The sequence below is a fragment of the Haplochromis burtoni genome, unplaced genomic scaffold, assembly GCF_018398535.1.
Source record: "Haplochromis burtoni strain Fernald_Lab_line unplaced genomic scaffold, NCSU_Asbu1 Contig_27, whole genome shotgun sequence".
In the NCBI taxonomy this organism is placed as follows: Eukaryota; Metazoa; Chordata; class Actinopteri; order Cichliformes; family Cichlidae; genus Haplochromis; species Haplochromis burtoni.
Window position 1 is genome coordinate 1,793,968 of NW_024582388.1, and position 12,095 is coordinate 1,806,062.

Here is a 12,095-nt window from a genome sequence, read left to right on the forward strand (position 1 = left end):
TGTGTGTGTGTGTGTGTGTGTGTGTGTGTGTGTGTGTGTGTGTGTGTGTGTGTGTGTGTGTGTGTGTGTGTGTGTGTGGGGTTGCACGTGTGGAGCTCAAACACCAGATGGACGAATTCTGAAGAAGGAGGCTGCTGACCAGAGTCCCACTGAGCTCACAAGCTAACACGCCCATGCTGCGTGTCAGAAAGCCGTGGAGAACATAAACACGCTCGCAGCCATCTCTCATTTTCTTTTATCAGCTTGGAGCCAATTATTCTCTCAAAATGCTGCTGTGCAGGCAGGCTAAAAGGCAAAAGCTTGCACAAAGCTAAATAGCTGCAGGACCTCCTCTTGCAGCCCTATGACAAAATCTAGACCATCAAGATCAGATTACAGAACACCGGTGTCATTCCAGATGGCCACTTGTAAGATTTGGTGATTATGTTTCCTTAAAAACCTGCTGTGTCACCGAACACCGTATCCTAGCCAATTATGGCTTAGAGCGACCTGCATCATGAATAAAGGAATTAAAGCAGTAAGAACCAGTGACAGAAGCTTTGGCATAACAAAACACATCACAAATTCCAGCTAAAGGCTCATCGAGTATCCTAGACAAATACTTGCATCTTGCCATGGCCTAAAACAACAAAAGAACAACGGATCACACTGACTGTCTCATTTCCAGGTGATATCAGGTGGTTTGAAGTCATATGTTATCAGTTTGGCCCATTAGATTTAGCTTGCTGCTTCCACTTGTCAGCTCTGCAGACAGTTTGTGCCATCATCTGAGAATGAATGCAGACCATAGGCAGCACTGTTACTCACTGGTTCCTTCAAAACGAGGTTCTTGAGCATAATTTGTGCAGGGCCTTGCTTTGTGGAGTTTGCATTTTCTCCTGTGCTTTTATAGTCTTTCCCTGAGACCTTCATTTTCACAAAAGAGATTATAAAGCTTCGAAAAACATGACGGATTTGAATGTTTCTGTCCAATTTTTGGGAGCCGGAGCTGGGTCAAAGTGGAAGCAGGTTTAGCGGGGTATTTCAGACGTCAGTTTGCCTAGCAATGCTTACAAGTTCCTCCCAGTGGACTCAAAGATGCTCCCGGGCCAGACAAGTTATATAAACTCTCCAGCAAGTTCTGCGGTTTTCAATATTTTGAAAACTGTCCCTACTGACAACCTGAACTGTACAGGTTGTCAGTAGGGACAGTTTTCGAGGTAAAGAAGTTCAAATGGGAAACAGCAGTTGAAACAACTATTTATTTTGTTTATCATTTTAAAATAATGCAGAACAATGTGGGGGCAGACTGATGGGAAAAAAACTAAACGGTGAAAGGAAATCCGTGCCGGTCTGGTGGCAGGTCCAGTCTGATCTTTAAAGGCCAGAGCTAAGAACTTGACTAACAGACGTGTCCAGTGACAGCAGAACAGAAAAGAGCAGACACTCTGACCTTTGCTCATAAAGATAAGACTGTGGAGAAAAGGAGAAAGAGATTAAAGCAAAATGACTGAGAGGCTAAGAGGCGTTACAAAGATTTATTGTATCCACCCTGTCACAGTAACTGCAGCTAATACAATGGAGGTGAAGTGATGGTGGATGGTCTGAACACTTTGCGTCACGGCTGTCGCTTTAAATCAAAGAGATCGTTTTGGATTCTTTCTCCCCCACTGTCTGTCAGCATACCTGATCTGACCATCTACAAAAAGAGCTAAAGGTTAATGGAGGTCAGGAGTGTGATATCACAGCCTTTACGGCCAAACAGAGGATGAAATTATGAATGTAGCCCGACGAATCGGGGCAGAGTCACGCTGCGCTGCATACATTGTTATTTTGCCAAGATCTGTTTTGGATGTTTATCCAAAAGTCAAATAAACAGTGATTAACGTTACACCTGTTTCAACTTTTCAGATAGTTTTACTGACAGTTGTCTTTTCAAGGAATACTCTTACCACACTGGCAAGTCCACCCTTGGGAACTTCCCAAAACAGTTTAACCTTTGGGCTGCTGAGCAGCTCAAGGACTCTTCAGTGATGGAAATTTGGGAGAGCCAAGTGCATTTCTTCATTCCCACCCAGATTTATCATGATGGCCTTTAGGGGTCAAATTTTAGATCACCATTACCATTTTCCCACAGACTCTTATAGACGCAGAACCTTTGGAACTAGTGGATCTGCTGGCCATTCCAGAAGAAATGATTTAAGGCACTTTGAATTTTAGAAACGAAACCTACACCTGAATTTCCAATCTTCGGTACTGAATGATAACATTTAGGCCATTTCAGTCTGGTGTCTCAACTCCACACAGAAAGCCTGAAGGCGGTGGATTTGACCCCAGAACCCGCTTGCTGTGAGGTGACAGTAGTAACCACTGCACCACTGTGAGTGTCATGCTCTAAGAACCTCCTGCAGTCCAAGACAAGCCACTTGGTGACAGCTGTAGAAGTGAATGGGAGTGCAACTGCTTGTCCGTCTCTCTGTGTTACGTCCCACACCCCCACAATCCTGAATTAGATAAGCAGTTAAGAAAATGGGTGGGTAGATGGATGGATTCTGGAGCGCATGACATACAATTCAGCACTGAATGGAGAGAAAATGAGGTGTTTTTCATAATTAGCTGCCCGAGGGCAAATGAAGTCTTTGTCTAATATTAATTATGAAACAATATTGGAAGCTGCCAAGTACAACGTTGGTGAATGAGTATAAACAAATTACTATTTCACCTTCAATTGTGCGCTAATACATGATCATGCAGCTACAGGCAGGCAGACTGAGTGGAACAGAACAGAGGCAATGACCAGAGGAAGAAATAAAAGGAACTGAAAGACAGACAATTAAAAAAACTGAGACAGGAAATGGTAGAGAGAGACAGGCAGCTTAAAGGGATAGGAAAGCAGCTGGAAAGACATGTAACAGATTGATACAAGCACCCGACCCAGAATGAGCACTGGTCATTTGCATGAGAATACCAAGTCTGGAGGGTAATTTCAGCAGCCTGATAACATGTCAGTCGGACAGAAAGTCCACCAGGAGGCCAATGAGCTCGATGCGGCACTGACAGCAGCAGCAGGCTGAGGAATACTGCAGGTCCTCTGCAGGAGAAGCAGGAAAGATTCATCCATATGAGATGCTACAAAAAGAGCCCATGAAGAAAGTAATACATCTTATTTTAGAGTGTAAAAATCTCAATTTGCAGAATTTGCTGAAATAGTTTCAAACTAATCAAAGTGTTCGTGGGGTTTTTGACACTTGCAGTTGACTTGATAAATGTCAGGTGTCCAAACTAATTAACTAATTAATGAATCTGTTCCGACCTTTGTGATAATATTGCTGTTTTTGCAATTTATGGAAACAAGAAGATTACTTTCAAAAGATCCAGCATCATGTAAATTTGGGGGATTTATGAATTATTCAGACTAGAAACATGAGCTTGGACTGCTGCAAATATAATTACATGCAGGGAAAAAAACAGATACTTAAGTAATACTATTTTAGAAATAACAACTTTTTGGAAACCGCAGAGCGTAACTGAATATGAAAATCAATACCTGATTAGTTGGCTGCTCTTACATAGTTCCAATTTACAGATTCCAATTAAAGTTTAATTCTGCCTTCAAATCCAACCCTTTGGGAAAATGATTACCGTGGCACAATAATTCTTTTCAAGTCAATTTCAGCATAATTGCAGTGGCGTCACTGATAACTGTCAGCGGCGCCTACAGAAGAAAGAAAATGTTTAAACATGAAGACTGCTATTAACATTTGGCAAGAAGACCGAGATGGCTAAATGACTTCTTACCAGTGAAAATAAAATGTAATGCAGATGAAGCAGAAGATGGACAGGGGCAATTCAGCGAAAGGATGAGGTGGGATGGGCAAGATATATGGAAAGAAAAATGGGACATCACGAAGAGAAGGAGAGAGTGAGCGGCAGAGAAAGGAAAGATAAATGAAGGATAACAGTAGCCAGTGGGGAAACTGAAATAGTTGAGTCATTCATCCTCCAGGTTTCTGTTAATAGGCCATTCATCTCCAATCAATAGACTATAAAAGGGTTTTTATCCACTTCTGGTGTCCCCTTCAGACCTCCAATGTGATCAGCTACATCAGGTTAAAGTCCCAAGTACATTGTCAGGCCCTCAGGTGAATGTGTGAATGCAAAGGGAAGGTGCTTTGTTTCATAAAATGTCTGGCTTAAAAGGATATTTTTGTTTCCTTTATAAATGACTTTGGGATTTTGTTTTTTTGTCTTTCATTTGCAAATCCCAGTGTTGCTGCCTTGTTGTTGTATGGCTGCTGTGGCTGAAGAGGCGGAGAGGGTCATCCACTTATTGCTTTAAACCCTCCAGTCCTGGGTAAGACATCTGTTATCTGCTTGTGCTGGGAGAAGAGCTCTATGTACAAATTTGCTTGCGGTATAAAGTACTTTGAGTGGTTCCTCTGGATCTCTATTAGCATCCTCATTATCATCAGATTCTTCCTTAGGTCTTCCATATATGTGAAGAATAGTATAAAGCCATATACAAACAGTCCATTCATTCCTTGCGTGCATCAGTAAAATATCAAGCTGTGGTTTACATAAATGTGCAATATTTCCAGACTGAGGTGAGTGGTGAACCTCGAAGTTCTCAGCTGGTTTGGTTTTACTTTCTCTCACCCTTTACATATAATGACTTCCACTTTCTTCCTTCTGGAGAAATACAGATCAGCACAGTTTAAAAAGATGAACAAATCATAACGTTGCCATGCTACATTCTCTGTAATTTATTTAATTCTTCAGTATTTTGTATTATGATTCTTTATTGTCTCCATTTTTACTGGAAATACTGGCGAGGATGGATGACTCACTCAATCTGTTGACGGGTAGAAATAAAGTAACTTGGACTTCAACCTTAATTCCAAAAACATGTTTCTGGTCACAGTGACCTTAATTATTGACCACCAAAGTCCAATCAGTATCATTTTTCAGTGAGTATTTAGTGAAAGTTTGAAAAACAAATCTGTAAAGTCCGACACACTGTTATTGTGATCACTTTGTTTATTGCAATTTCCCAAATGCAGTTGCCTTCGGTTCGACACCCAATTCACCAACTTTGCAGCTGGTCTCCAGCACATACTCCTTCCTCTCCGGTCCCCAGCTTCACTGTAAAACGAAGACTCTTCGTTAGGAAGATCATCACCACCTGACCAGACCTGACCGGACCTGCCTCCCTGCCACCGCCCCCTTGAGCTCACTGCACCACCCCTCCCCTGCAACTGAGCCAGGGACCACACCTCTGCCACAAAATCAAAGTTTAGATTCACAAGAAAATTGGGCCACCTGAAACGTGATTTTTGTAGCCAACTTTATGGTGTCTGAGCACTTAGAGACTTAAATCCACAATTTCTTTATGTTATTTGGTCTACAATTTTTGTCTGCAATCCTTCAGCAGTTATTTAATCGTTTATAATAAAATCTTTGGCAACTACTTGATCGACACTGAGGTTTATACACAGACATAGAGGATTTATTACTTTATAATTTAGTACAAATTAGTCTCATAAAAAATACAGAATTGCACTCAAAAAATGATAACAGCAACTTCAACTTCAATGTAGTTACTTGAACATGCACACCTACAATCCTCCGCTAAGCTTCAACATATTAACATTTTGTATTTGAACATGTTAATATGCCAGTTTTTAGCTCAAAGCACCACTGTCCCTGGCAGGGAAAATAACTGATCTTTGAAGATCACAGTTTCTGTCAAACAAAAGGCTGTAATTCAAAACTGGTTCAGTGGTTAAAGGAAGCCAAAAAAATTGTTTTTGTTTGCTATCAGCGAACATAGACCTCCCATGATTAAAGAATCACTACAATCTTCTGTTCTGAGGCTGCTCTGCTCGTATTCACATTTTTTTGATGTATAAATGCACTTGGTATATCATGAAAAATAGAATTGTAATCTATAGTTATTCCATTTAAAGTGAATAATCTCATCACATATAACACATGTTCATGATCTTCACTGCTCATCAATAACAATAAAGTTTGAATGAGTGAAACATTATAGATTTCTTGTTATGGTGTGCCGTGTAGGTCATATTTAAAGCCTGATAATCGGTGTTCACTTAGTGGATAAATGAAGTGAGAGTGAAGCGGCTCCTTAGAGAACAACCAGAGGAAGCAGAGTTTGCAGCAGAGATGGAAATGAGTCGGAGACATTCATTTATTCATCGATTTCCTCGGCAAACAGCTGGGAATGCTCCCTGGGATCCCGAACCAAGAACTTCCTTATCTACTGGCAACATACTAGAGCAAGATTAGGAAAAATAAATGCATGAAGGTTACCGCTGTCTTGAAATTATTTGTTAGGACATTAAACCAGATGTTGCTGTGGGATCTCAGCTGGTACTCTATTATAGCCCAGGAGTTCTTTCATGTTTAAATGATCTGTTTCTACAGATTTTCCTTCACACATTAACGGCAACCCCTGTGGATACACTGTACTACTTAAAGAATGTAGAGTTTATTCTGAGTCTGTTGATTGTACCTGGATTATTTTAGTGCAGGGTTATAGCATCAACATCATGTTTTTATATTCATGTAAATTTAATGAACTGGCAGCCTGAGGAAGTTATTTTGTCCTATAATGCTCTCCTCTGTGGCAAATTTAAAATGTATGGGTCGGCTGGGGGCAATTCTAACAATTGTCATATTTTTGTAAGACTACAAATTTCAATCTAATTTCAGTAAACAAGCTTGAGTCCGAAACCTGACTCTGCACATGCTCAGTGAGATCCTGTCCGAACCTTGATAAAGGTAAGGACACGAGTTTGAAGAAAAATACTGATTTTGAGGAATAAAACTATACACATTTTTCTTCAGACTTAATCTTTAACCTATATATTCAAAATGACAACAAACAACTCGTGCCACAAATTTTCAACATGACCCCAAAATCAGGTGCATCTGAAACACAGGTGCACATCGGTTATTGTAACGTGAAAAGAAAAGTGACCAGTTTTCTTGTCATCGGTTAGCAGTACTATACAAACTAATGAGAACTAAAGTTCACAGAGAATAGCAAACATGACCTTGACCTTGGGCAGACTTTTGATGAAGATCCATCAGGTGACCGTCTGAAACTTTCACCAAAATCCGATCATTCCAGGAGGAGTGAAACTGTGGGTAGATGCACGATAGACACTTCACCACAGCATAAGATCATCGGTGGCCGATTGAGCTAAAAATATTACAGTTGCCTTGGTCTTCCAACCTTGATTTTTTCCCACAGTACAGAAATGAATATTTATGCCTGTGTACCACTGAGATTTTTTTAATATATACAGTATATACTGCATAAATATACAGCACAAAGTGTCTGTGATATTGATGGCAGCAGTGAGAGGATTTATGTGAGAAATTACTCAATATATAAAATCCTGGAGGCACATTCTATCTCTTCTCTGTCTTCTCTTTTTACTACTGTTTAACATAACTACAAAACATGGAAACAAGACATTTCACTTGGATTTCAAGGAAATAAAAAACGAATCGTATACTGTGCAACATATAAGACAGCTGAAACAATTCCAGTTGCAAACTCAGCTCATGTTAACGATAACTGTGTAAACGCCATCAAATGAGACAGATGCAATGGATAGTGCATTTACACTCTGAAAAAAACAAAAAACAAACTTGTGTTGTTTTAGTTAATGGTAGCTATTAAGCTGCGCTTCTCTGCATGAATCCTGAATCCTTGTAAATAATGACAACGCTGGCCGATACTTGCTTGTGGGTTGCTTGTGCACACTGGTATTATGTAGGTGCTAGCAAGTGTAAGTGCCAGCAAGTAGATGAAGATACCAGGAAGTCAGACACAGGAATGGATAGAGAACTTGGTCGATTATCAGAGTAAAGTGCTCAGCGCACACTAAATGCTTCACTTCCTGTGTAATTTGAACCCATGTGAAGGCTGTAACAAACCTGCACTGGAGACACACCCGGTGTCTTACTGGGTAAGGCATGATTTACAGCACTGTGTTGAATCTGTAAAGTATAGGGCGATGTAGATGTTTGCATTAATAATACTTGTGTAGTGTTGGGTCTGTGTTGCTCTGCAATCACAAGGCAAACTGAGCTGTTCATACTGGATTTGGAACTAATAAATCTTAAACACAAACAGCACACAATATATAAAAAAACCACCTACTGAAGCACAGGAAAGATGGAAGCCTTCAGGAAGTCTGAATCTATTTACATACTGTCACAGCTTTGAAAAGGAGAAAAACTGCTTATGTCTACTCTGGAAGAATACTGGCTACTGCATTAGCATAATGAGCAAGCAAGAGACAATTACAGCCTATTACATGTTGTTTCACTGAGGTATCATCCTTGTGCTAATCAATATGCTATGTTTACAAGACATATTACTCCCAAACAGACCTGCCATTGTCACTGAAGTCTGGTTATTGTAGTGTGTAGTTATATTTCTGAGAAGGTGCAGGTCTGTATATGCTGTAGTCTGGATCAGAGACTTAATGTAGTATTATAAATCAAGTCAACAGTCTACAGGCTCTTATGTAATATAGCTTTTATTTCTAACTGCTTCACATCCTAACATGCAGTGCCTTTAATCAATCAGCAGTAAGTATAATCTTCTTTATGGGTAATATAAAATGGTCTCAGGTTACTTTTAATATTAGTTTTAAGAGTTTTAAATGTTCACAAGTCTTTGAAATCTTGTCTCTGTCATCTTTGCATCTCTAGTTAATGAAAGACCACGAAATGTCAGTTCCATTACAGCAGGGTGGCTTTTGAACATCAAATGCCAGCAAAGGGCAACAATGAAAAATTAGCTCTTACAGTCTTTAATACACGGCCTGAAGTGTCACTGCAACGCCTGCTCATTTCTTTACTACCAAGCAGAGTAGAAAGTCAAATTCAGATTTAATGAGTCACGCTCTATTATAATTGATGCTAAAACAATTTAGCATTTAATATAGAGCGTGCAGCGTGTTGACAGAGTACTCCTACAGATTGCTCAGATACAAATTACAGAAGTAGATTTTTTCCCCTAAGATCAGACTGGCACCTTCTTGTTTACTGTAAGCCTCACATACTAACACGCTGTGTTGTTCAAGCTTGCATTTTTTTCCCAGTTAAAAACATTCAGGTCCAAATTAAAAGAACGTATCACCATTCCAACTAATAGTTAATCCATAATCCTATTTTTTCCCCAAACCATGCCAAAGGCACAAACACTATTTGCATATTTGGTACACTTACATGGTAAATGGTAAATGGCCTGTATTTATATAGCGCTTTACTAGTCCCTAAGGACCCCAAAGCGCTTTACATATCCAGTCATCCACCCATTCACGCACACATTCACACACTGGTGATGGCAAGCTACATTGTAGCCACAGCCACCCTGGGGCGCACTGACAGAGGCGAGGCTGCCGGACACTGGCGCCACCGGGCCCTCTGACCACCACCAGTAGGCAACGGGTGAAGTGTCTTGCCCAAGGACACAACGACCGAGACTGTCCAAGCCGGGGCTCGAACCGGCAACCTTCCGATTACAAGGCAAACTCCCAACTCTTGAGCCACAATCGCCCCTACATGTTTCAGATCATCAAATATATTTTAATACTAGTTAGGTACTTTTGTTTGGAAGCAGCAGAATCTGTTCCTCACCTTCTCTTTTGTTGAGTTTGGCGAAACCCGGGGCGTGGCTGCTGGACAGCTGGGAAGAGCTTCGGAAGGAAGATGGCGGCAGATTGGAGACCAGTGCGCTGTCACACACCTCTGTCGAGAAATATCAAAACATAAAGCATAATGAATGTCCTTCAGATTTTGACATTTACATGTAAATGTCAGCATGTGCACTGCTGTGCTTTTTGAGGGTCTATAATTACATTTGTTTCAACATCTCCACACAGATATAGCCTCCTCAAAATATTCCTAGAGTGAACAAAACAAAATTAAAAGTCTGAGAGAAGTAAGCATAGTTGAACACAGCTATGACACATCCTGAGTAAGAGCACTCTTAGCTCAAGAAATCTGTTACTGGGCTTCAGTGCCAGTTTTAGCCCTAATAAGCAGAGAGGAGCAGTGGATGTGTTATTTTTGAATTGCAGGGTTAATGTCAGCTACAGTTCCTCGCTGCACAGTTAAGTAGTTCACAACAGTAGGTTGACGCGGGAATGTCTTTTTTAAGCTTTAAAATCAAGAAAAAAAAGAAGAAGGAAGCATTCAAACTTTTTATCTGAGTGAAAAAAAGCTGAGTGGTTCAAAGAGTAGAGATCAACAGCAAAAAGCACAATGAGAATATCACAATACCCGACACAGCTGGAAATGGATTAGTCTCCATCTCTTAGCCTGAGTGAAAACCTGATGAAATGTTATAAACAGCAGGGTGGGAGTGCTCTGATGCTGAGAGGTAAAAGCGTCGTCTCTGCAAATGATCAGCTTTTTTAAGATAAAAGAAGTTTATTCGGACAGCTTTTGATTGTTTCATTCTAAAGTCTTAAAGAGGCGCTAATGACAACTAAAGTGTTGAGCCTGTGAATATAACAACATGAGTGTCAGAGAGGAGTCTAATCATTCAGGAGCTGGTTTAATGTTCCCCAGGTAGAAACGGGTCTTTCAGCTGTAATGGCTCCATATTAGATGAATGAACAGCGTAATAATGTCCAGTTGGATGAGTAAATGGTGTAATTCTGGCTCAATGGATAAATGAACGTTGCAATCATGTCGTGTTGCGGAGATGAATGGCGTCCTGAGTGAGTCATTATAGGCTGGATGCTGATGGGGATGATTAAGTGTTGTCAGAGGAAACCTTTACATGTTTCTCATATTTAGTTTATGGATGATTCCCTGAAATCAAAACATAATATATTGAACATTATGCGGTAATTAACATTAATTACTCTTATTTTAATTGGAGCCTCTCTCACAGTCTCTAAAAAAAACAAACAAAAAAAGAAAGCAAGCACTTTTTTGTTTAAATTAAAGCAGCTTTCTCTTTCATTTATTATAGCTACATGACATAGAGAAATCATTTGTAAAGGCAGAATACAAATGAATGTTTGTTTTACTGTATCTGATTGTCTTTGGTCTGCACAGCATAATCACATCCCACAGATATACACACGGATTCATGATCACCAGCCCCATAAATATTCATAGTTTTCCTCTCAAGCTGCAAACTGTAAGCTAAAGCCAAACTATCACCGCCTCCATCCAAAGCCTCTCCGTTAATGGATGTTGTTCTCCACCACTGAGACAAGAGCCAATTACTATGATTCACGCAGCAGTCCGATCTGGGCCCAGAACTCTGACAGCAAGGCTTTAGTTTCGATTACTCTGTCAACATCAGTGCACTTCATCTCAACAACACAAGGTCTTCATCCGCCTCCCGATAATTTCAAAGAGGAATACCATTCCATTTACAGCAGCTCTTTTCAAATGAAATTTGTAGCTAGAGCCAACAACAACATTGGCCTATTTACCTGTAGTTAAAGAAAATTTTGTATCAGTTTAGAAAAGAGCAGGATTTTAAATTTTAAAGCACTGACGATGCTTCACAAACTGAACCCTGAAATCCTGGAATATTTATTTAGTAACTGAGGATGCCAAGTATTTGGATACACAATTAAATACACTGTAGAGCCCAAATGTGGCATTCACTCTCAAGATAATAGTCTAAATGTAATTTTTTCTCATTTGAATGCTTCAAAATACTGGATTTTTATATTATTAAATCTATATCTTCGGCAGGTGTTTTAACCAAACTGCAACACACGATAGAGGATTCAAACACAAATGCAATGAGCAACAGCTGTACTTCCAAACACACCACAAGTCAGTTGAGGATTTACCGTTTTACACTTCTGTTAAAGAGAATACAGAAACAGTCAACAGTCTTCTCCAATATGGTCTCACATAGGAACCCTGAGGGGTAGCTGTGACTCAGGTGGTAGAGGGGGTTGCCCACTAATAAGAAGGTCAATGCTTCAATCTCAAGCTACAGTACTTCATGTCAAAGTGATCCTGGACAAGATACTAAGTGCCAAAAGCAACAGTTGATATATCCATCACAGTTTGTGACAGTGTAAAGTGTATAGTGT

General features: G+C 40.0%; 1 protein-coding gene across 2 annotated transcripts in view; it reads right to left on the bottom strand.

Moving 5' to 3' along the window:
* Positions 1–12,095, bottom strand: part of LOC102289753 (contactin-associated protein-like 4) — a 150,548-nt gene that overhangs the window by 105,515 nt on the left and 32,938 nt on the right. For both annotated transcript variants that reach the window (XM_042219043.1, XM_005918035.3), the window contains exon 2: positions 9,661–9,771. In XM_042219043.1, the coding sequence (XP_042074977.1) occupies positions 9,661–9,771 (111 nt within the window). The remainder of the gene's footprint in view (positions 1–9,660; positions 9,772–12,095) is intronic.